Raw genomic sequence first — 26,050 nt, 5'->3', positions numbered from 1 at the left:
GGGCATGGATAAAGTACATTCTCACACGAGCCCTATAATTTCCCAATTCACTGCTCCTGCTTCTCACACGGTAGGTGAAGACATGGTAAGCACATTGACAAAGTTGTACAACTTAGTTGTAGATGACGATGATGATAGTTTTGAGAGCAATGATAACTCAGGGCAATCTCCAACAAAGTCTTCATCCGACCATGTTCATTCTCGCGCGAGCCCTATAATTTCCCAATCCACTGCTCATGCTTTTCATGTGGTAGGTGAAGACATGGTAAGCACTTTGACAAAGTTGTACAACTTAGTTATAGATGGCGATGACGACAATTGTGAGAGCTTTCCTGTCGACAGTCCACCACGGGACAGTTCCATATGGCAAATTACAATTGGGCCGAGGACGACAAAAACCAAGGTCTTTGATTGGCTCGGGTGAAAAATGTTTACCCACCCCAAACCCGCAGTGAAAAACACCAATATTATTATTATTATTATATTTTTTTAATATTTAAATTTAAAATTATTAATTTCATTTTTATATTTAGTTTTTTTGTTTTTTAAATATTTAAATTTTACCCGTTACCAAACTTAAAAATATATAAATTAAATAGATAATTCGAATTTACAAAATTTTAAAAATATTTAACATGATATGGAAGATAACTACCAATTTAAAAGAAATATAAAAAATGAAAAATAAATGAAGCCTTCCACCACAATTAATTGTCCTCCTTGAAACCAGACGCGTGCTTAGGCTAACGAATGTGTAAATTTTCCCATGCTATTAATCAATGTTATTGTCTACCTAATAGCCCAACTCCAACTCGCATAAAAGCCTTATAAATTCTCCGAGTGGCCTCACAAGAGGAAGGGTCATTGATTTCTCAGAAACTGACTGCAATATCAGATTTGAGAGACTCACGGACTTCGAATTTGAAGCTTTCCCCAGGCTACGTGAGATATTCGCATTTTTTTCGGTTCCATTTGAAATAAAATTCCTCAGAAATGGAGGGTAACTGGATCGAAAATCTGTGTGTCGAAGGTTGCAGTGTGCTTAATTTCGTATATCAGGGATCTCGCGATCGAATCACCTTACACCCAACTGCATCTTTTTCAACTTGAAGGTCACTGCGTAGTAGAATGGGGAAAAATCAGGCGTACAAAGCCATGCAGAGGGCCAAAATGGCCACTGCTGGCGGGCCGGAGGAAATCGAAGACGGAATGGTGTGTACCCTTCCATACCTTGCTTCTTTGCATTTTTATCTTTTCAAATTTTTGAGAGGCGGGGGAGGTCAAATAAAGCTCCGATATAGCAATGGCAATCAAGGCAATACACATGTCTTTGGCATAATGACATGTGCTGTTTTCACACCTGCAATGACTCCAATGGATTCGAAACCCTGACCCTTTTTTGATTTTGCAAAATCCAAATTCCTGATGTCTGTCGAATCCTTTGTGTGGCTGAATGCTATGGTCACCGTTGGAACACTTGACCTTGAAGTCGGTTCTCTAAAGTCTTTTAGTGTGTGCTTTAAACTCGAGACCCATTAGAACTAGCGTATATTTAAACACACGCATTTTCATTTGGCTAAGTTGCTGCAACAGGTTGTACTCTTCTGTGAAAATTACATAAGGCTTACAGCATGCCTCTGGGAATTGAACCTTGGCTACTGCCAAGTGCTCTTCTGTCAAAATCACACAGCACTTGAAGGGCAAACTATTATCATTTGGCTAAGTTGCCACAACAGGGTGTACCGTGTACTCTTCTGTGAAAATTACCTAAGGCTTACATCATGCCCCAACCGCTTAATCGTGCGTCTGGGAATTGAACATCGGCTACTTCCAAGTGCTCTTCTATCAAAATCACAAAGGTCTTGAAGGGCAAACTATTAATCACAAGCACTTTCGATCAGTTAAGTCACTGCAGTAGGGGGTACTTTTTTGTCCAAATCTTTAAAGACTCGCATCTAATTCCAACTACTTTTTGTGCCTTTGAAGAATTGAACCTTGGCCATTGCTTGGGTACTCTTCTGTCAAAATCATCCGGGAATTGCATCTGGCATCAACTGCTTATTCATGCTTCTGTGGAGTTGAACCTTTGCTACTGTCTGGATGCTATTCTATCAAGACCACCTGGGACTTGAACTTGGACCCAACCACTTATTCGTGCTTCTGGAAAATGAAACCTTGGCCATTGCCTCCATCACTGAATGATGACCCCGTTGTCATGTTTGAAAATGATATCACTACAAAACTCTCTTATTCCTAATCTTTGAGGCACAATATTAACAAAACACGGATTAGGGCTAATTTATGTAAATCAGTATCCAATGTCAACGCCTTCTCTGCAGTTTTCCATGTTTGTAGGGTTCACCATTAAAGAATTTCCAAGTTTATTTAATTCGGAATGCATTGAACTTTCTTTTAAGGACGGAATGCATTGAACTTGCAAGCCATATATCTATTTCTAACGAGGTCAGAACAACTTCTACGGGGTCTCATCGCTACCAAAGACAACGTGAATGAAGGGGTGTATGAGGTGGGCTGATGCACCAAATAGTGGGGAGTCTAGTCCTGTAATCTTCCTTCTAGGTCAGGCTTAGTAAAGTTATCTTAAAAGGCTTTTGAAACATGCATTCACAATTCTGTTCTTTGTGAGATAGCGTTCAAGGTGATGAAGTGGATGTGATTTTTTTTATACCTATTGTTGCCATGGATAGTTACTGACAAGGACCATCGCAGATGGATGGATCTTTTCATTCACCAGAGTGGCATGCTGCTCGTTTGGCAAGCTTGCAAACTTCTCACACAATCACCTGGGATGAATTCAGCAAAAGGCAAAAGGTATGTCGCAGACAACTTTAATTAACTCTTAAAGTGTATATCATTGTTTTGAGACAATTTTTATTCAATTATACACCAATCAAAATTTTAAGCTCCCACAAGCCTCATTTTTGCATATGTAGTATGGTGAATTGAGTGCTTATGGCTTTTTTTCTTTGTGTCTAATACTTCTTTCTTCCTTAAGCTCACAGTTTTGTATCCAGTGAAATTTGCGCATAATGATTAGTACTGATGATTAGTGAAACGAGCTGCATGAGCAGTACTGTAATATCTGAAAAGCAGTTTTAGATGGTTATAGCAACTCGGCTAAATTGTTTGTGGGTGTTTACAAGGGATGCATGTGGTTGCATGTAGTTGCTAATATGTTGCAATATTTTTTCTTTTAAACTCGATTATGTAAGTGTGAACTATGTGTAATGTTACATTGAAAATGGAGAATTTTCTAATGAATCAAAAGGAAAATAAATGTAATAAGAGATCAACAGAAGTGTATTACTAATTTACTAAGTGTTGTTTCCCATCTTAAAACCAGTCTTCTGTGATATCATGTTTTTGAAGCAATCTGATATTAAATTATTAACGAATCTTCCATCTTAAAAGGTTAATATTTTCCAGCTTACATTTCATACATCTTTGCTTCTGCTCTCACGTTGGAGTTTTGGCAATGCTATAATGAAATTGATTAAGAATATAAATTTTTGAGTGTGTATGTTATGAATTAATGATTTTGTAGAAAAGAGATTATATATGCTATGCATTGGATATGCATATATCTGTGGGATGATTTGAAGTTGTGTAGGACTATTTAACATTGCTCTAGAGACAACTCTTGTTGCTTGATCTGAAATTATTATGATAGCTTACGTCTGGTTGTATTGCCTTATTGATCTTATTTTGGTTAAAAAATACATCTATTGAGGTGCCTTGTGCTTGCAACAATCAATGTATTAAGACTAAAGCTGAGTTTGTTAATTTCGTCTCTTTGCATTATGTCTATTTGATTGGTGTGCTTAAGCTCCTCTACATTGTCCTTTTCTAAAGCATGGCCCTAATGTGATTTTGATTAAGATTAGATTTGCTTTCTTGTCATTGAATGGACTAATCTAATGAATTGTGGGTAGTTTGTCTTACTATTTGAAACAACTTGTTTTGGAGGCTTTTTATCTATTACGAAGGTAAATTTCCATTTGGCATATATTCTTTTTTTTCTTTTTTTTTTTTTTTATTGAATTATTTTCTTTTCTTTTGTCGTAGTCATCATCTTATTAGAACATCCCAATGGTATTCTCTTTGTTCCACCATATCTGCAGGAGAGGGGACATGTGAATGGGGAGCGGAGACATCCCCCAAAATTTCAGGAAACTTTGTGGTCCTGATCAAAATCTTAAAAAACAAAATCTGAATATATGAAAAACAATGACAAGTTATAAACATGAACAATGAACAGATGAAATACATATTATGATATTCACATTCGCTTTAGTGTTTTAATTTTTAGTTGTTTTGACTTTCTATGAGGCTGTTGGGCAAAATTTGTTGGTCCCCTACATTTTTCAGAAACTTTCCCACCACAAAAGGGAAATGCCCCCTGTTTCTTGGTAAAAATCCCACCCTCCATCTCCTCGAGTTTCTCCAAAAGGGGATGTGGGTAAATGCCCCATACTGAGTTCCCAGTCTTGGAAACATGGGAAGTGTGGGGGGGGGGGCTGGCCACCCCCTCTTCAGGCGAGTACATCCCTATATAACATTGAGTATTTGACAACTAGAAGCATGGTATACAAGTATCATAATGTCACAAAAGCACCTAACAAATATGTGACAAGCGAGTCTAAAGGTGTGAGTTAGATTTGGAAGTTCAAATTGTTAAATCTAATGGAGGCAGCATTCTGCAGTTTCTGAAAATTGGATCCATGTTTGAAGTTTGTGGGTGTGGTTCCGATTTTAGGAATGGTTTCTGTGGATGGGGGATCATTTCTGATTGGAGGATAAGTGTATTCAAAATGTGAGAACCACACTCAAATTAAGGACGATATTTTTCAGATGTGCAGCTTCAATCTTGGTTCAAGAAGGGAAATAGAAAAAAATTAACAAATATTTCTTCTTAAACCTTAAAACAAAAATTTGAGGATGGCTGAAGCTTACCATACAGAATGATAGTGACAGTGACTTTTACTTTGATTCGTTGATAATACTCAGATCAAAGTCGATACAATAGAAGGGCTTTCTAGAACACAATGTGGCACACCAACTCATTCTCAAAAATTGACAGAAAACAATAAGCAACATATACAGAATTCATAAAGCATGAGATTGGGCACTAGTTGACTAACAGTTGGAGAGTATAGAAAGTTGAGAGATGAACATTTAAAAGTTAATCTTAATGCTATACCTCTTTTTAATTAAAAGTTCAAATGACACTCCTACATTGTTATTGATTTTGATGGTCTTCAAAATAGTCAACTTTAAGTGGCTATACATGAGGGAAATAAGGAAGGAACTGCTGTAAGGCAAGGGCGAGTCAAAATACTAATAGATTGAGAAAAACACCATAATCACTTTCTTACCCTACAAAGGTGACATTAGAAATCGCAAAACTGTTTATTGGAGGTTGATTTAGTGGTTAACTCTGTGTAACCAGTTTTGTTCCATGAAGCAATATAACATGCTTTTTCTCAAAAAAATTGGTTACAGGAATTATAACTTTGTAAATGACTTGCAACAAGATAGTGTGAGAACCTCTCATGTAATCAACCTGTCTTACCTGTTAATTAGCTGTAGTTATATCTAGTAGTTCCTCCTTGAGCTTCACTGCATATTATATGATATAGTTAGTTAGCTGATATTATGAGATCACCTACCTCTATTACCCTGCAGTGCTAGCTTTATGATGTATGAATCAGAAATCTGAATCACAATGTTACAACTTAGTAGTTTTTATTTTTTCAATTCATATTTGTCATTTGAGATTTCATTTCTTTGTTTTTCTATATAAAATTTAAATTTTAAATATAATATATTTATTAAAAAAAATAATCTTATGGTTTTGATTCCCCTAATCCCCTGCACCGGATTCTTCTGCCGATTCTGGTTGCAACCACTGTTTGGGTAACTTTGGGTTTTATATTTCCTTTACTTGTTGGTTTATAAATGTTGCATGATACTCACCAAGCATCCCTTGGTCATCACCTTAACCAACCTTTCTTTTACAGGTTACACTGCCTAGGGAAAGCCCTAGACTACTTCCACTCATTTCAAGAATGGTACTCTGGGTAAACCCTATAATATTTAGGGCACAAGGCCAGTCAACACGAAGGCACAAAGCCATTACAACAATATACTCAATGGGAGCTAAACATGTCACTATGGTAATAGAATTTGGGTGGGGAGGATAACACTTCATCCTACATCCACTATGGCCAAACCCAATTGACAACTTAACCAACCTTATCATGTTCACCTACTCATATTCCTGTTACCCATTCACAGCTCATTCATGACCATCACATTCTCGCTAGACAATCAACTTTCTTGTCGTTAAACCATGTTGTGATATTTTTGTTTTTTTGTTATAGTAGGTTGGATATAAGATGGCTTCTAATAGTATTTTTGTTTTATCAAATTGCAAGGCCCTTTTTTGTATTTCCATTGGCTTAGTTGCTCTTCTTTCTAATTTTCACATTGCTCGGTGTATGCTAACTCAACTAAAACATATTATTAACTCCCAAGTTGCCTCATGTATAATTAACTCAAAAAATACATAGCTATATATGATAAACTGCTTTATGATCATGAGATCAAATACTATTGATTGGAGTAAAGATGTAAGGGTTTTGCTTGCCTAAGTGCTAAGGCTCGCATAGGGACCCACAAGACAACCACTTTAGTAGAATATTAAATTATTTACTAGTTCCTAAAGTTGGACTTTGTAAAAATTAAAATTCCTAAGTTAACTTATGATTTGATCTCAGGCTTTCATCACGATCTAATCTCAACCGTTGAAAGTGGCTTTAGGATTTGGGTTGAAATTATAAGAGGAGATAGAGCGAGCAAGTGGCAAGTCAGTTGAGCACAAGCAATGTGTCAGATCAATGAGAGGAAGAGACCAGAGTTCAACAGATTCCAATGTTTCAACATCCGGAAAGGAGAGATTGAGTGAGGATCGAATTTCCTCATCTTAGACAACCTTAGCGCAACCTCTAGTTTGCACGTTTGTGTAGGAAAGGAAAGCCTGAGCATCTGTACTATTCGCACAAGGTGCAAATATCCATATTTGTGCAACCGTATGATAAATCTAGTACGTAAAAGGGAGATCAATCTATCTCAGAGCTGATCAGTTGTTTGTCTGTGGTAAAAGGGAAGTTCTCCCTTGCTGTAATTTTTTGGAAGAAAATTCTCTTGCTGAAGATAATAAAAGACATACATAGTTGCAGGTTTTCCTCGGAGTTGGGGCTTCCTGTGTATATCTTGTGTTCTGTGTGATGAATATGTTTGTCTTCAGATTTATTTATTTTCTGCTGTGCATCCTAAGTTAGAAAACTTAGTGTATTTGCAATTTAAGTTTCCAGTGCAGTGGTTGTTTGTATTTTTGGTTTTTATACTGAGGGAATTGTGAATCAGTTACTGGCTTTTAAGGAATCTAGCTTGGTATTTGATCATAGCTTTTGATTGAAGACCAAACACAATTTGATCTTCAGGAGTAGGTTCTACAATTCAGGGGGAGCAAGTTTATCAGATCGATTTGGCTGCTAGGGTTTCTGGGTAGTGCACATTGCTTCTGGAAAGTGCGATTTGTTGTGTGCAGTTCGATTTGGCAGTGTGGTGTATTAGGGTCTTCGATTTGAAGATAGATTGGACGGTGCGTCCAACTTTTGTTCATGGCAATGAAAGAATAGTAGTGGTGTTGAAGGAGCAAACAATATGGGATTTTGTTGATAATGTCCCAGCCACACCCTTTGACTGTCAACAGTTGGCTTAGCATAACAAGATGGATGCCAGGGCAAGAAGAATCATCTTGGTGGGAGTCAAAAACCACATTATTTCTCACCTAATTGAGAAGAAGACAACAAAAGCCATGTGGAAAAGCATCATGGTATCTATCAGGGTTTGAGCGAGGCTAAAAAGCTAGTATTGAAGGAGAAGCTCAGGGATATTACAATGTGCAAGTCAGATTTTGTGGTGTCTTACTTCACCAAGTTTTTCAAAGTAAAGTAAGAGTTGGTTGGTGTGGGTGAAACAGTTCCAGTTAGAGATTTGGTAAATTTTGCTATATTGGGTTTCCCCAAATCATGGCAAGCCTTCACGGATGGGATATGTGCCCAAGAAGACGTTCTCGATTGGGAGCAATTATGGGTAGACTGTGTCCAAGAAAAGATTCACAGATAAGTTGGGTCACATCTTAAGGTTGAGGAAGATGAAGAAAGTTTCGCTCTAGCCAGTAAAGGGCGAGAAGAAAAAAAGGGATCTCAGCAAGATTAAGTGCTTTTTGTGTCTCCAGTTTGGGCATTATGCTACTAAATTCCCTAGTAGGAAGAAAGGGTCCAAGAAGGACCAAGTAGTAGCCTTTGCAAAGATCGATATGTTACCTTCTCATTTTGAGGAGTTTTCACTCATTGCTTGCATGGCAAGCTTAGTGGTTACCAGTTTATTGTATGTGGACAACGATGCATCTTGTGATATGACGAGAAGCAAGAAGTACTTCAACAACCCATAAGAAAGGGACATGTAGTTCAACATTGAGATGGGAGATGATGGAAAGTATCGAGTTGAGGGTATTGGTACAGTTTGATTTGAGAGGGAGTTTGGAAAACCTCTTTATCGCAGAGATGTCCTTTATGTACCTGAGCTCAAGAAGAATCTCATTTTAGTTTCAACATTAGAGGAATAAGGCGTATAAGGTGACCTTTAGACGGGGTATGGTTTTCATAAAACCCTTAGACTCCAAGGTGGTGAAGCAGATCGAGGCTAGACACAAGGGCCTGTACATATTGTAGTTTTAGACAACTGCAACATTAACTAACAGAGGGGGCCGTGACTCAAGTAACGAGCTTGGGGAGTTATGGCATAGGAACATGGGGCATTTGTACGATGGAGCGCTAAAAATTCTCAAGGAGATAGTGACAGGACTGCCACAGTGTAGTGTGGATCAACATGAGGTGTGCAAGGGTTGCACACTTGGCAAGTATGCCAAATCATCTTTTCCTAACAGAGATAATAGGGCCAAGGGTATCTTAGACCTTGTTCATTTAGATGTTTGTGGTCCTTTCTCTACAACATCCCTTAGTGGGTACAAGTATTATGTCACCTTTATAGATGATCATTCGAGGAAGACTTGGATATTTTTCATGAAAAAGAAGGATGGAGTCTTCTCGAAATTTCTGGAGTTTAAGGTCTTGGTTGAGAACGAGACTGGTGTGAAAATTCGATGACCCGAATTCCTACTGCAGCAACTGATTAAATTTCTCCTACTTGTTAAGTTCTGAATCAAGTTATTTACAGTGTTACACAATAAACATCGAAATAAAATCCACTGCAGCCTTCACAATATAAACTACTGTGGAAACAAAATACTGCACAAAAGAGAAATAAACACACACAATTACACCGTTGTTTTTGGACCAATGTCCCTGGAAAAACCCAACTTGGGAAAACTAGTGCAACAACTGAGGGTTTTATTATTATGCAGTAGTAATCTGAGTACAAATCATTAGATGCCCAAACTGGCAATCTAATACAGAGAATAAACTGACAAAGAGGTAGTGAGAAATATTCTCACACTGTCACTGACGATCTGAATTTGATCCAGGCTCTGAATGGCTAGCCCCATGCTGCCTCTGTGCAGTCTCTACGTTAGCCTATGCAGATCTGCGTCATAGCTTCTAGGAATCGCGTCACCCTTCCAGCTGATCTTCTACTGACTGGAACTTCGACCTTCTTGCCCTTCGATCTCACAACCCGACTTCCAGCTCTATATCTTGACTGCTCCCAGCAAAAATACGGACTCCCTCTGAAGCTCTGCACTGCCTCTGCGTGGCACTGCGTTGCCTTTTCGAACCTCTAGTTGCCTTCTCTGCCTTGCACTCTTCGGAATTGGAAAATGCTCCTTCGGTCTACTATCCCTGCCCATCACTATAAGAAGATCACTCGATCTCTCTCCGACAACTCAATGCTACTACTCTTGATAAATTCGATCTCTAGATCTCACTATCTCAGTGTGTTCTCCAAGTGCCCATCAAGCTCCTTCTTATAATCTCTTGTTGGAGCACCAACGACCAAGATTAAAACATAATCAAAGGCTAAGATTAATTGGGAGTTGATCCTCGTCTTCTTCTATAAGATTCACACCAGATTTAATTAATACCCTTCAATTGATCACATTTCCTAAGTTTTAGACTTAGGAATACATTAAAAATGATTAATTATTTTAATTAAACCATCTCTAGGTGAAATTTTCCCAAACGATTTCTAGGCTTTGGAGAATGCATGTATCTTAGCCTCTTTGCAAAATCTTGAGGCTAGAGCACACCCAATGCTACAGAAATCAACACTCCCTCTTAGTGAGGAATGTGCTCTAGTGCTGCAACCCACTGAAGCATCACTCTATCTCTGCACCCTCTCCTGCTGTGCTATTGATGTTTGGCTCTATTTCCCATCAACTACTACGCAACTCTGATTGCTGCATTCGTGTTGCTGTTGGCCTTACTGAACTGCTGCCACCACTGCAACCTTCTCCAACTACTGTTGCTGCAACTACAACAACTGCAACGAAAAAGCATCCAAAATACTGAACCAACTGTGGTCAGTATGATGCATCTGTCACTCGAGTCCTAATTACTGCTAGACTCTGCACTGTGCCACTGTCATCGGAGCCTTTGCGCTGTTGCTGACTCTGCTTTGTGCCAATTGCACCGCTGCCAACTCTGCTCTGTGCTGCTCAGTCTTTGACCGCTACTAGCTACTGCATCTGTCACTCTAGCACCTGACTGCACTATCTGCCATTGGTCCATCCTGCTACTGCATGCTATGGGCTCCTGTAGCAAGGCATTGATTCAAGAGGTGGACCTCCTCATGAATCTTGCCCATCCTGCAACTCTGTGGGGCTACAGTTCGAGATCACCCCACCTCACCCCTAGAGGCATCTTGGCAATCATGGCAAACTCTTCCTCCAATTTGGAGGACAACTTGTCGATCTCAGCGGATGCAACCTGCTGATCCTACTTCTCCTCTTTGTCCTTCTTTCTGAGAGGACACTGAGTGTTGTAGTGGCCAAGCTCACCACACCTGAAGCACTTGATCTTAGAAATGTCCTTCCTCCTACATTGCTTCTGTTGCCCCTTAGATGCGAGGGCCACATCTTCCTCCTCCTTTACTTGCTTCGTCCCACTACTGTTGCTAGCACCACTGATGGTGCTCTTCACCAGATATCGCCTCATCTCCTCTCGATGCAGATCAACCCACACACGTTCCTAAGCTGGCAGTTTTTCTCTGCCTAGGATACTTTGGATGAAGACTTGCCATTCTTCGAAAACGCTGTTCAGAGCTAATTGTACAATCTCTGTTGGTTGGGGCGCTGTCCCTATTGAAGCCAACTAATCCCGGACATCCTGAAGCCTATTAAGGAAGGGGTCTATATGCTCCCCTTTCTGCGTCCTCGTGCATCTCAGCTTCTCCTAAAGATACATTTTCCGCTGCTCGGAAGATCCCTCGTACAACGTAGCTAGTGCCTCCCACATTTGCCAGACAATATCTTTGCCAGCTATGTGAGATACCACGTGATCTCGAGCCCCATCGAGAATCAACCTCTTAGCTCTCGCCATCTCCTTCTTGTACTTATTAAGTGGATTTGCATCTGCAGATATAGCTACCACATTATTGATATAAGTTTTGAGATCATGATCATTTAGAAGGCAGGAAATTCTAGCCTTCCAGATCACATAGTTGGAGGCTTCGTCCAACTGATCTTGATCTCTCAACCCAACTGATGCTATCTCTCTGAAAAAGTCTAATTTCTTCTCTTCTCTTTTGCGCAACTGTTGCCTAGCTATTCGCACTCCCTAATAGAGTGAGAAATCTCGCACACAACTACTGTTGCTCTACTAGGAAAATTTGAACTTCTTGGCTAGAAGTCCCTTGAGGAAAGAATTCCCTTAGTGTGTGCTCTTCCTTCCTCCTGACGCTATTTGCACTAGAAAACTGTTGCAAAATTCGCGTCCCAGCTAAAGATTTGCTCTGCAAGGAAACTGCTGCTACTCCCTCTGCCTCTGGTATTCTTCGATCTAGGAAATTTTATTCTCTGTCGACTCACTCGGAGAAGTAAAATTCCCATGGAAAATTGACCCTTTTGGCCAAGGAAATACGGTGCCCTTAAGGGTTTCGATTTGCTGCCTACGCAGAAATTCGAACTGCTTCCTTCCTTCTGCACTAAGCTCTCTGACTTACGATTTGTGCTCTGATACCATGTGAAAATTCGGTAACCCGAATTCCTATTGCAACAACTGATTAAATTTCTCCTACTTGTTAATTTATGAATCAAGTTATTTACAGTGTTACACAGTAAACATCAAAATAAAATCTACTGCAGCCTTCACAATATAAAATACTGCGGAAACAAAATACTGCATAGGAGAGAAATAAACACACACACACACAATTACATCGTTGTTTTGGACTAATGTCCCCGAAAAACCCAACTTGGGAAAATCGGTGCAGCAACTGAGAGTTTTATTATTATGCAATAGTAATTGGAGTACAAACCATTAGATGCCCAAACTGGCAATCTGATACAAAGAATAAACTAGCAAAGAGGTAGTGAGAAATATTCTCACACTATAACTAGCGATCTGAATTTCATCCAAGCTCTGAATGGGTAGCCCACGCTGCCTCTGTGCTGTCTCTACGTCAACCTATGCGGATCTGCGTCACAGCTTCTAGGAACTGCGTCACCCTTCCAGCTGATCTTTTGCTAACTGGAATTTCGACCATCTGGCCCTCCGGTCTCACACCACGGCTTCCAACTCTAGATCTCGACTGCTTATGATGAAGTTGTTGGATGCCAGGCCTTCCAGTTATTAGGAGGCAACCGCTCAGCAAGTGTGGAGAGATGCCATGGTGGAGGAGTATGCTTCCATCATGAAGAATGATGTCTGGGAAGTGGTGCTGAGGCCAGAGGACAAATCTGTGGTGGGCTCTTGTTGGGTCTACAAGATCAAGCATGGGGTTGATGGGAGCATTGAGAAATATAAGTCAAGATTCGTGGCAAAGGGGTTCTTGCAGGTAGAGGGGATCGGTTACGACGAGAGCTTTGCTCCAATGGCCAGATATTTGTCTGTCAGGGCTATTGCAGCGTATATGGGGTGGAGGATCCACAAGATGGATGTTAAGGTAACATTCCTCAATGGTGTTGTTGAGGAAGAGATTTATATTGAGCAGCCAAAGGGATTTGAGACATGCAACAGGGAGACTCATGTTTGTAGACTCAAGAGAGCCTTGTATGGGCTCAAACAGGCTCCACAGGCATGGTATGCTCGATATACAATTACCTTCAAGGATTGGGCTTCACCAAGAGTGAAGCGAACCCCAACCTCTACTACATTGTTGTTGGAGGTGAGCCGCTTATTTTGGTGCTATATGTGGACGATCTGATTTTGATAGGCACATATAAGCTCATCCAGGAGTGGAATAGAAATCTTGTAGGCGACTTTGAGATGAAGGATATGGGGCTAATGCACTATTTTCTTGGGCTTGAGGTTTGGCAGGGTGATGGCGAGATCTTTTTGGGGTAGGCAAGTACGCCTTGAAGATTTTGATGAGATTCCACATGTAGGATTGCAGGCCCATGACCACGCCTCTAGTCACAAATTGGAGGAAGGTAGATACATCTAAATCGGAGCGAGTAGATGCCTCACTTTACTTATAGTTGATTGGGTTGCTGATGTATTTGGTGAACACACAAGTAGACATATGTTTTGCACTTAACTTTTTGAGATAGTTTATGGTTGAGCCTACTAGAGCGCATTGTGTTGCTGCTAAACATGTGTTGAGATATCTCAGGGGGATAGTAGAGTTTGGATTGTGGTATAGACAGGTTGATGAGATTAGGCTTGAGGGCTTCACTGATGAAGATTGGGCAGGGAGCTCCAAAGGCAGGAAGAGCACATCAGGATGCACATTCGTTGTTGGATTAGCAACTGTTTTTTGGTTTAGCCGTAAGCAGAGATCAGTTACATTGAGTTCAGCCGTGGTCAAGTACATGGTTGCTAGCTTGGTAGGGTGTGAAGCTATTTGGTTGAGGAAGCTTCTTGTGGGCTTGTTTGGGATAGAGTTGGAGCTCATTGTGATGCATTGTGACAATTAGAGTTGCATCAAGCTCTCTAAGAATTCAATGTTTCACGATCGCTCAAAGCACATTGATATAGATATATGTTATCACCACATCAAAGATATTGTTCAGAGGTAGAGTTTCACTCTAGTATGTACCAATATAGGAGCAAACAATAGACATTTTGACCAAGGCCCAGAACCATGGCCCTTCATTTAGGACATAATCTAGATCCTTTTGTGTGTTGAATTGAACAATGAAGAAACCCTTAGAACATAAGTAGATATCACAACTGGGGGTCTAAGTAGTGAATACCTACTGGTGTAATGTCGTAGATATGGGTCAAAAGCCATTGAATTTGCATATCCTTGGATTGGAGATAAAAAAAAGAGAATTTACCTTTGAAAGATTAACTTCCATGGCTGTTGCTTTTTCCATTTGTTCTACATGTAGGGTCCTGTGATGTTTTGGGTCTGATCTGATGGAATGTAAACCTTCCCTTGCATTGCATCCTTGAAAGAAACAGATCCACTGGGGTTTCTAGAGCTCTGAGCTCCGCCATGCAGCCTTAGATTTAAAATAATGGTAGAGTTTCACACTATACCATAGACCTTTAGCGGGTGGGAATTGTGTAACATTTTCCCTTCAAATAAGAGGCTTTGAAAGCTTGTAGGAATACCAAGTCTATTATGTATGTTTTGTTATAGGTTTTCCACTAGATCTGAGCCCCTGATCCCAAGAATGGAGTTTTTTCCCTTAGATTTTTTAGGAAAATTTGGAATTTTTCCTCTTCCGTCGCTGCTTGTCTTTTGACCATATAAAAGAAGAAGCAACTATAATAATTCCTTTGGAAGGACAGATCCCACATGTACTCATGCCACTTTAGATCCATAAACCCAAGATCTCATTGGCCATAATGCATATAGGAACCCTTAACCATGAGATTGCGCACCGACCTAACAGGGTTTTCACTTTGCAGACTTCCAACACTAACAATACCCCATACTGTGCATGCTGAGGCCAATCTGCACCCAACTTCAACCAATCCAAATCTATTGGACTAGGGGGTTTTTAGCAGTGGATCTACAACATTTTGAGGAAAACTAACCCATCTAGCTCGATTAAGCGAGCCGATGCCTGTCATATCCACATCAGCTGCGGACCATGGCTCCCATAACACTTGGGGACTGTTCTTGAGGTCCCGATTGTTTTCAACAGTCCCTTTGTGAATCTGAGAACTCCCATCCAGATCTAGGTTTTCAAACAACAGACCTTCGATATGAGGAGAACGTGGCCGAAAGAAACACCAAAGGCTATAGAAAGCTCGAGAAACAAAACATAAACTCCAAGGAAATCGCCAATAAGAAGCAAAAACCCCAAAAGCCGAGCAATCCCCATTCATGGGGACGGTAAAAACAAAGAAATCAATCAATCCCCTTAGATACAATCTAGCCCCCGCCTCAACCTCATCATAAACATAGAAAAGATGGCATAAATGCACAATTGTAGCTATGCCCAATTGAATAGAAAAAATCGGCCTCTAGGCCAACCAGAGGGGAGAGATGAAGTCCTGCCCCCTGCATCGCTCTTCGAGATCCAAGACGCATGGAAGGAGTTTCAGAAGAGATGAAGATCGCCAAAAACCCTAGTAACTTTCACCCTTGACGTCATTTGGTTGTCGCTATTGAGTCAATAGTTGATAATTTCAGCTCAATTTCAATAGGTATAGATGTTCTTTGCACTCTTCTATAAAGAATGTCTCTAATAGACGTTTAGCATTCTTAGTTTGAGAAACAAACATAGTTGTTAGCCTGTCATTATTCTACCTCTAGGCAATAATGTAAGAGGCCTAAATAAATCACGCCAAAAGCTCTACACAAATAAGATTTTACATGCTAAATTATGTTAGCCTCACTACCTATGATGATTATATATATTATTGTCCACATACACACCAATATCCTGATATCATCACTTGTACACATCAATATCCCATATAATCACTATTACACATCAATATCCCCATATCATCACTTGTTCTTTTGACATTGATTTGAATAAAAAGGACTTTTTAGAATCCAAATCTTTAATATGTTTGTCATTTTTGATGTAATAGATCCCCTCTTCAACCTATAAAACGTCTTCACCAACCTAAACACCAGATGCTCTTTACCTATAAATTGGAATTTGGAAACCCTTGCTATTGATACATAAAAATCTACTTTTTCCTCTAAACATCCATTAAGGAAGGCACTCTTTACATCCACTTAATGCAATTAATAAGCAAAATGAGCCACCATGACTAGAGCTAACTTGATTGTAACCAACTTTGTTGTAGCGATGAAACTCTCCTCATAATCTACCCCCTTGATTGTAAATCTTGTTGCAAATAGCCTTCCCTTGTACTTATCCAATGAACCATCAACTTTGTATTTTATATTGTAAACCCATTTGTAACCATTGGGATTCTTACATGGAGGCAACTTAATCAAATCCTAAGCATTGTTCCTCATGAGTGCATAATATTTGACCTTCATGGCCTTCTCTAGTTTATCTTTACCTCTTGCTTTTTCATAATTCTGGGTTACATGAATTTAGAACAACCATTGAAGCACAATTTTCATTCTCAACTTGCTTACCTTTTCTAATCTCTTTACATTTCTTTGTTTTTTCACAAAACATCTGCTAACTTTAATAACACATCCAAATGCAGGCTCTATCTACTTATCTCATTGACTGAAATAAGATTCTTACTCAAGCTTGGTATGTAAAGAGAACATTATGAAAGTTAAATGTGTTTTTCTTCCCAGGAAAAAATGTACTTTACTATTCGAGACGAAAACCAAAGTACACTCTAAAGGTGGTTGAAGCACAGTCATTGCTGTCAATCTCTTTAGTAAACTTGCAAGGAAGCTTAGGACAACTTCAGACTATAACAGACAACAAAAAATACCAAGGGCCACAGCTGTGAATATCTTTAAGTACAATAGTGAAGATACAACCTTCAATAAAGGACATAGATTGTCATACATTACAAATAATCATCTTTCATTCTTAGCAAAGGCTAGTTTCTATCTAATAAAATATAATCAGTTTGCTAGCAGGTTCTCCAGTGGCCTTTAACATGATGCATTCTACCATCAACTAAGATTACTGTTTCTCTCTTGGATGTGTCTTCAACAAATGTAACAAACTAATCTCTCCTATTAGTCACATATCTAGAGGCTCCAAAGTAATAAATCTAGTCAACTAAATACTATCACCCCCTCGAGAAGCAAAGGCAAATGCATACACATCTTGCTCTTTATTCTTTGCCATGTTGGATCCTTCTAAATTTCTTGGTACATTGTCCTAAAGGTACCATGTTTATTAAATCAGTGGATGCATCAACACATAAAAGATGCAACATTGATATGTGAGTTGTTAGATGGGTTTGTCCGGGAGATTGGTGTGCAAAATGTGGTGCAAGTCATAACAGATAATGCAACTAATTATGTGGCTGCTGGCAGGATGCTTATGGAGAGGCACCACACATTGTTCTGGACTCCATGTGCAACACATTGTATCGATTTGTTGCTTGAGGATATGGGGAAACTCTCCTTCATCAAGGAGGTGATTGATATGGCTAGGAGCATCCCCAAATTTATATATAACCATGCTTTTGTTCTTAGCCTCATGAGGAGATACACTAGAAACAGGGGGTTGCGACGTCCCGCAATCACACGTTTTGCCACCAACTTTATTACTCTTCAGTCTTTGCTTCGATCCCAGTTTGAGTTGAAGCGAACGTTTGTTTTTGATGAGTGGTGTGATTGTAGATATTAGCAAGGAGTAGAAGTGTGCTCAGTTAATGAACCTATAGTAAAGGTTCTGAGATTGGTAGATGGGGAGAAGCCTGTAATGACTTATTTGTATGAGGCCATGGATAGGGCCAAGGAGACCATTCGTTCTTATTATGCAGACAAGGGCTTTGCTGAGCTTAATAGATAGATGATGTTATGGGATGCGATTGATAGTCGGTGGACAGGGATGCTCCATCGACCCATTCATGCAGCAACACTCTTCCTCAACCCTGCATTTTCATACAAATGCAGCTTTGATTTTGATAGTGAGGTGATGGAAGGGCTCCATTTCTGTAAGGAAAGGATTGACGATTTTTCCCCTTGTGGGTTTTGCCTTGGCCTCTGGCCTAATTTCTAGTGTCTCTTGCTTATTGTGCACTATGATCTTTATTTTCTTTTATTTGAATGGTAATTGCTTGATAAATATTAAAGAAAAACCAAGAAGAATTCTAAACATATTCACAGGTAATTATCATGTCTAGAAATTCTCTCTTGCGTTGGAATTTGAACATGTTATCAGAGCTAGGAATTAAAGAGTAGTTTGAACCAAGGTGATCCAATATATGTGGAGGAAGTTTGTGAAACAATCTCTTGAAAAGGAAAATTATTTCTGTGATCCATCTCCGTCCTAGAAGATCGAAACCTCTGCAATTTTTACCTTGTGCAAAGAGCCGAATTCTACGATGAATTACCTATTCTAGTTAGTCGAGTTCTGTGATTAATATTTTTGTGCTAAAAGATGGAAGACTATGGTTCAATTTTGGTAACAGAGGTTTGAATCTTGTGGATCATTGTCTAATCAAGGAGGTCGAAGTCTAGAATTTGCTTGTATAATAAAGATTCGATCTTTTGAGGCCTGCACTTGTGACAATAGGTTGAAATTTATGAGATAATAACTGTGAAAAGAGAATAAAGTATGAAATCTCTATGCTTATGATCTGATATCCTATGACAAGGACATTTGAACTATGTAATCATTGTAGAAGCAAATTTATCCTTATGGAACCATCTAAAAGAATCCGAGTGCCGTGGCATCTTATGCGTGGCACTGTCTCCTGTGATTATATGCTAGGCATGTTGTTATGTGGTTATATGTGAGGACAAATCTGTGACATTTTGTTTTGGATCATTGGAAGATTACCTTGCTGGACTTAAAGACTATGGATAGGAACGAAATTGGGTTGGATCATCTCTGTAATTAAAGGCTAAGACTTTGTGAAAGAACTGTGATAAGATATCTGAAGGAACTGAAGATTATGAAGAAACTAAAGCTTCCTGTATAGACGATGTATGTGCAAAGAACATTGTAATCAACCCAAAGAAATCTCTATGGTTAGCATCCTAGTTCGTTGGTTGACGGTTTGAGGTACCTTTGTTGAAGGCAAGATGATACATGCCAACTAAAGAAAAAGGACTAGATCTCTGCAAGGATAGACAGGTAAAGTTTCTCAAGAGGTACGTATAATTCTTGTTTTCATTTCTCAAAAACTAGGCATAGATTTATATCTAAAATGTATGCTTCTAGAAGATCTCATCTATCACATTGCTAGATCTAATATGTTATGAAGGAATCACTTTAGATGAGAATCAAAATGTGGTATTAACTACCATTCTTAGGAAAGAAATTGTTGACACCTCTTGTGCTATGAAAGGGTCTTTGCATAAGGAATCGTGTCTTCTCTCTTGAGGACAAAGACGCAATCAATATGATAGGTGCTTGGACCCTTTTCCTAAAGACTAAATTTTTGTGATGTAGCGATCAAAATATCAAGAGACTCTATCTCTTGTATAGAAAGCTGGTCAATGGCATTTCTCTGTTTTGTAGCTAACACATTCGTATATTTGTAGAATTTGCAACTTTGAAGTCTGACAGGTCTTGAAGACTTTGGGTTTTGAAGCATCTAGGGTTTGTAAACCCTAGCAAGGTTTGAATAAGAGAACCCTAGGAATAATTGTTTTTCTCTAGCAAAAGAAGCTCTAGTTTTTGGAAAAGACAAAAATGACATCATGAGGATAATACAAGAAGTGCAAGATTATGAGGGAGCCGACTCTCCTCAAAAGATGAGTATTCTATATCTTCTCTCTGATTAAGACTGTTGTTATTGTCTTTAAATTTTGATTAGTCCCTTGTCTATGTATTCTCTTCTCAATTATAATTGTTCTCTCATATCCTCCCAGTGAGGATTGCAGGAAAATGGCAACAAATTAATGAATGAAGGATGGCTAAGAGGACTTTCTAGACGCAGTCTAGAATAAGAATTTCCCAGTTAGAGGGAAAAGATCATGTTAAGTCAATTGCCTCAATTAGAAGAATACTCGATTTTGAAGAAGCCTCATGATTAAAGAAGACCTCAAACTTTGAAAGAAGGAACCCGTGAAGATGTTGGGTGTGAAGACTGATTATCTCCCTGATTGTTTAGAGGTTTTTTGTTTCAACCATGTTGGATCCCTGTTCCTAACGGGGCGACAACATCGCTTGTATGATCGTTGTCGGGGGGGACGATGACGATTTTATGAGCCCCACTTAGCGGGGGTTTGGGGTGGCGCCCTTGAAGCTAAAAATAGATGAAAAATTGCCTTGTAAAATATTGTAATTGCTTAGTCAATTTGGGTCCTTCATTAAGCAGATGTTTTGACGGTAGAAGTTATGTTAATTTAGGGTTTTTTTTCCCTAGAAGGCAACCCTCAGTTTATATGAGGGAATTGTATTGCGACTGTGTATATCTGTGTCTCTCTTGTTTTATGCGTTTTTGTGTTTGTGTTTCCACAATATTTTCATGTGTTTCATTGCTTCATTAATTAATTTCTAACAGAAGAAATATTGACTTCAGAGGGAACTGGAAGCAGAAGTTGATATGAAGGATCTTACACTACATCATTTGGGTTGGTAGTGCTAATAATAAGTAGAGATATTATTGATGGTTGGAATTTGGTATGGTTTCCTAGAAGAGTATGAAGCAAAATTTTCTTGCACTGCGGAGGCATAAGATGTGGTAGTTGGTACAATCAACTGTGAAGCAGTGTGGCTCCTTAAAATGTTTGATGATCTATCTAATGACATGTTGGATTCGATTATGATATTTTGTATTGGTCAAAGGTTTTTTGAAGATTGTCAGAGATCCAGGAAGGTCGGAGCACGTTATGGTTTGCGACTTGATGGAATTGTGAAGCTACCAGTATATCTCCACTAACGAGCAAGTAGCCAATGCATTGATGATGTCCCTTCCAAAGGGAAAGGATGAGTTTTTTTGAGACAAGCTTGGGCTTGTGGATATCTCCTCCCTGGTTGGGAGGGAGTGAGGATGGACATCGTGTTCTCCATGTGTCATGTACTATGGCTAGGACTAATCGCCATAAGCCTTGTGCATGAACACGGGTAGGGAGAATGGTGGATTGGATAAGCATCAGGGACATACATTCTTGAGTCATGTACTGTGACTAGACTAACAATCATAAAGTCAAGTAAATGGACTTGGTAAAGAATGGTCTGGTGGACGAATTTTTCCTTGGGATTAGGAAACGGTCTTGTCTTCGAAACACCTAGGTGGGGTATGTGCCTTGAGAGGCGGTGGTGTCCAAATTAATGCCTCCCAACATTGTGCTCTGATCTAGTGGAGAGATAGAGTGTACTTGTCAAGGCCTTGGTAGTTTGACAGTGCAGGTTATGATGATGCTTATCAATCCAAATCCTTTACTATAGAAGTTCTCAACTTGAGAATATCCCGATAAGTCATTATGAATACCTCCCTAGTTAAGAGGGAGTGTTGAAATTGTAACTAGGTTCGGTCTTCATAATTGTCATTATACTTGTATCAATATGTATTTCAAGTAAAAAATAAAATAAAATAATTATTATTATTTTTATTTTCAAACATGTTCTTCATGTTATGTTTTGGTCAAAAGAAAATATAAAAGGGCATGTTCTTCGTGACCCTTGTGAAAGAAGAAAATTTGAATTGTAAGTCTTATTTGTCCCTCCAAGTTGCCAAGTCGGCCCTCCAAAAAGACAAGTTGACTTGCCCAAAGGACGTGTCTCTTCATATGAACGAACAAGTATATATTGGCACATATCCTCCACCATTTGTTATTCAACTTGGGTCTCTTCTATGGATAGCAATTCGGATCTTTGGCATGGAATCTAAGGCACCTTCTATCTTCTGTGGTATAGGTTAAAGTTGTGGCACCTTCTATCTTTGTAAATGCAAGCTACAAGAAGACACCAACTTCTGTGATGATGATGATGCGGTTCTCTGTGATATGTCTCTCCTTGATAATGTGAATTTTTGTGATGATGATAATGCATCTCTCTGTGATATATATATCTTCTTGATGATGCAAGTCTGTGGTGATATAGCTGTCTATGACCGGAATCTTTGTGGTGACATATGTCATTGTGATGCGAGTTTCTGTGACATGACATACCCCTTTGTGATGTGAGTTTCAGAGTTTCAAAGATACATAGATATGCAAGTTTCAAAGTTTCAAAGATACATAGATATGCGAGTTTTTGAGTTTCAGAGATACATAAAGATGCGAGTTTCAGAGGTTCAAAGGTACATGTAATGCAAGATTCAAAGGCATCTAAGGACAAGTGTATGGCAAATTGGTTAACTATCTCATGGACAAAACATGGCAGAGTTTTGAGGGCTGACTTGGCATTTGGATAGCTCGTTAATTTGACTAGGATTTCTCTTGTTTACAAAGAATCTATAAGGAAAGGATTGACGAGTTTTTACCTTCTAGGTTTTGCCCTGGCCTTTGGTCTAATTTCTGGTGTCTCTTGTCTATTGTGCACTATGATCTTTTTTCTTGTATTTGAATGGTAATTGCTTGACAGTTACTTTAGTATTGATGGAATATGGATTGTGGAATTTTGCAAATACCACAATAACCCCGTTGAGAGATGTAGCAAAGTTGGTCATCCATAACTAGAAGGATGTGAAGGCTAGGATGATCATCTTAGATGCGATTAAGGATCACTTGATTCCTCACCTAGTTGAGAAGAAGTCAACAAGGGAAATGTTTGAGGCTTTGACAGATCTTTTCTAGAGTAGTAATACAAATAGGAAGATGGTGTTTGAGGGAAAAATTCATAGACACCAAGATGATTAGATTAGATAGAATGACCAACTATCTCACCAGGATCATTTAGATTCATAGTTAGTTGGCAGCATTGGGGAGGTTGTGACAGATTAAGAGATGGTGACAACGTTCTTGAATGGCGTCACCAAGCCACGGGTCATATGCATCAAGGGCATCGTTGCACGAGAGACACTTCCAAGTTTGATAGGCTTTGTGATGATTTCATCTAAGAGGAGATTTGGGAGGAATCTCTGGTAGGCCAATTAAAGGGTAATGATGAGAATTTGGCTCTTGCCAGTCAAACAAGGAAGGGCAATGTAACAAACAAAATAATAGATGATGATAAACTAATGAAAATGTGTCTTGTTAAAGAGACAATGTGGTAAACAAACAATATTCTATTTGATATTGAAGAAGAAATATATTTGTAATAAATGTCTTGATAGATGTATAATCGATAGAATGATAGAATGATGATGTTACAATGAGGGCCCCCATTATAATTACTAGGCGTGGTGCCTTTCATATGAACAAACATGTCTCTTTAATAAGACACATTTTCAATAATTTATTATTATCTATTATTATGTTTATTACAGGCAAAGGAAAGGGTTCGACCAAGAAGAACATAGGTGGAGAAACAACTTCACAAGTTGTAAAGAAGAAGGATTTGAGCAAGGTAAAGTGCTTTGTGTGCTACAAGAGTGGGAACTATGCTTTACAGTGTTCTAAATGGAAGAAGGGGAAGGGAAGGTCGCAATAGTTAGTAGCATCTATAGATACCCACGTTAAGGAATTTGTTGTGTTATTCAAGGAGTTCTCGTTAGTCTCTTTTCTCTCAAGTATAGTTTCCAATAGTGCCTGGATTGTGGATAGTAGAGCTTCTCATCACATAATGGGAACATAAGAGTTGTTCACCAATCTATCAAAGAGAGGCCTAGATCAGTATGTGGAGCTTGGCAACAATGCTAAGTATGGTGGAGAGGGAGTTGGGACTGTCTTGTTCCAGTTGGAGTCAAGAGGTTCTTTGAAAGTGAAGGATGTGTTATTTGTTCTGGGGTTTAAGAAGAATTTACTCTCAGTATTAGCCATGGAGGATAGGGGATATGTCATCAGTTTCTCGAATGGATAGGTTCTGATTTGGCCTAAGTAATTCTAGCCTTGACAATGGACGAGATAGTGGGGGCAGAGAATGTAATCTATACATGCTGAAGGCTCAACCCACATAGCCTTGGTTCATGATAATGATAACTTGTGTGAGCTTTGGCACAATGAGATGGGTCACTTGCATCGCATAACATTGCCCATATTGGTAGAGACTGTCACTGGTCTTTTGAGTTCAGTGTGGAGCAGTAAGTTACTAAGGAGTGTGCTCTTGGCAGGTATGCTAAGGATGCTTTTCCAAGTACCGAGAGTAGATCTAGGAGGATCTTTAATCTAGTGCATACAGGCATATGTGGTCAAACAACTACCAAAAGCATGAAGATCATTGATGACAAATAGACACTAGATGTAGGCACTCAACTAGGGAAAAACCCCTGTGAAGGGGAAAACCTAGTCAAACTCTTCCACCAGTGCATTCAAATCAGATTGAGACAACCAGTACCCAAGACTAAGACAAATGACTTCCTTCACTCCACCAAGTCAACCTCTCAAGTCCAACTTTAGTCTAAGTCAACACAACTATTCTCCTTAACAAAAATCTTGGTCTGCCCTATAATTTCTTGAGCTCGCACTATCTTCTTGGTCCTGCAATTTCATAGTTCTATGTTCGGCAATTTCGTGGTTCTATGACAGACATTCTTGGTCCCGTAATCATCGTGATTCTACTACAGAGATTTTTGACCCCTGTTACTTCCTTGCTTGATCTTATTCACGATGAAAAGTCCTTTAAAGTATGTAACTCACACTCCTTTCTTTCCTTCAACGATTTTAGATCAGACTTGCTTAATTCACTTCTTCAAATGGTCGAATGCACTTCTATTAATAGTCTTCTTCAAGGTGGTGGTTTCCTTTTATGAGGCCGACTTGATGAGGAGAGCAGGCCGACTTAGTGGAGGAGGCAAACCTTACAAAATTTATTTCTTTTACAATTTTAAAAAGCCCAAGAAGGGTCTTACAATTTTATGACATGGACAAGGACTTATGACTCAACCCTATAAGCCTTCAATGGAGGCATTTGACCTATTCACCTATTGACCATTGACCCAAGCATGTAACCCATGCTTTAATAAGTCAATTTCTATTACAATAAAAATTCCTTTGTCTTTCTTTTGACAAATACAATTATGAAGACCGACATTAGTTACATTCTTCAACACTCCCTCTTAACTACGGAGGTATTCTATAATTACATATATACATAGGTACAAGGATCTAGCACCAACCCAGGGATCTAGGTGCATATCTAAAGCTAGAGATCCAAGACCATCGCCACCCTCTCTACTTCGGGATCTAGACATCATTACAGGCCGGCCAAATGTCCTCCCAAGCGTTTTGTCGCCCCAAGAAGCTTCATCTCTCCTTATCAACTAAATCAGATATATCCACCAGTGCAAGCATGCTTCTAAACGTTCAACCTTCTTACAGAGAGATCCTACACAATCATAACCCTAATTAGGAATAAGCTTTCAATATATATAAGTTAACTCAAACCTCAAGGGTTCTCAAATATACTAGTGTTGCTTAAGTCATCATCATATTATCCAAACACTTCTTTGTCAGAAGCTTTCTTCTTTAACTTACATAGTATATTATCCAAACACTTCTTCGTCAAAAGCTTTCTTCTTTAACTTCTATAGTAGCAGCAATCTCAGCATTAACACTTCTTCCAGATCATCCAAGTCTTGTTTACAACTTTTCCATTCATGAATATCTATCTGTAATGTTTCAGCCATGATCCTTATTCTTTCTTCAAGGTCTTTATTATAGTTGTCACATTATGCCCTCCCTGTCAACTTAGGGAGATCAACAACTTCAT

At 39.1% G+C, this 26,050-nt stretch overlaps 1 protein-coding gene across 1 annotated transcript in view; it reads left to right on the top strand.

Annotated features, from left to right (window-relative positions):
* The first annotated feature begins 797 nt into the window (after window positions 1-797).
* Window positions 798-26,050, top strand: part of LOC149166669 (stress response protein) — a 115,652-nt gene continuing 90,399 nt past the window's right edge. The window contains exons 1-2 of the mRNA XM_089432731.1: window positions 798-1,212; window positions 2,731-2,832. Of these exons, the coding sequence (XP_089288857.1) occupies window positions 1,129-1,212; window positions 2,731-2,832 (186 nt within the window). The 5' untranslated portion in view covers window positions 798-1,128. The remainder of the gene's footprint in view (window positions 1,213-2,730; window positions 2,833-26,050) is intronic.

Source organism: Pinus tabuliformis, chromosome 5_1 (assembly GCF_031772625.1).
Source record: "Pinus tabuliformis cultivar Carrire ecotype Pingquan chromosome 5_1, CPIR1, whole genome shotgun sequence".
In the NCBI taxonomy this organism is placed as follows: domain Eukaryota; kingdom Viridiplantae; phylum Streptophyta; class Pinopsida; order Pinales; family Pinaceae; genus Pinus; species Pinus tabuliformis.
Note: the sequence above shows the minus strand (reverse complement) of the source record. Positions and strands in the feature narration are given on the sequence as shown.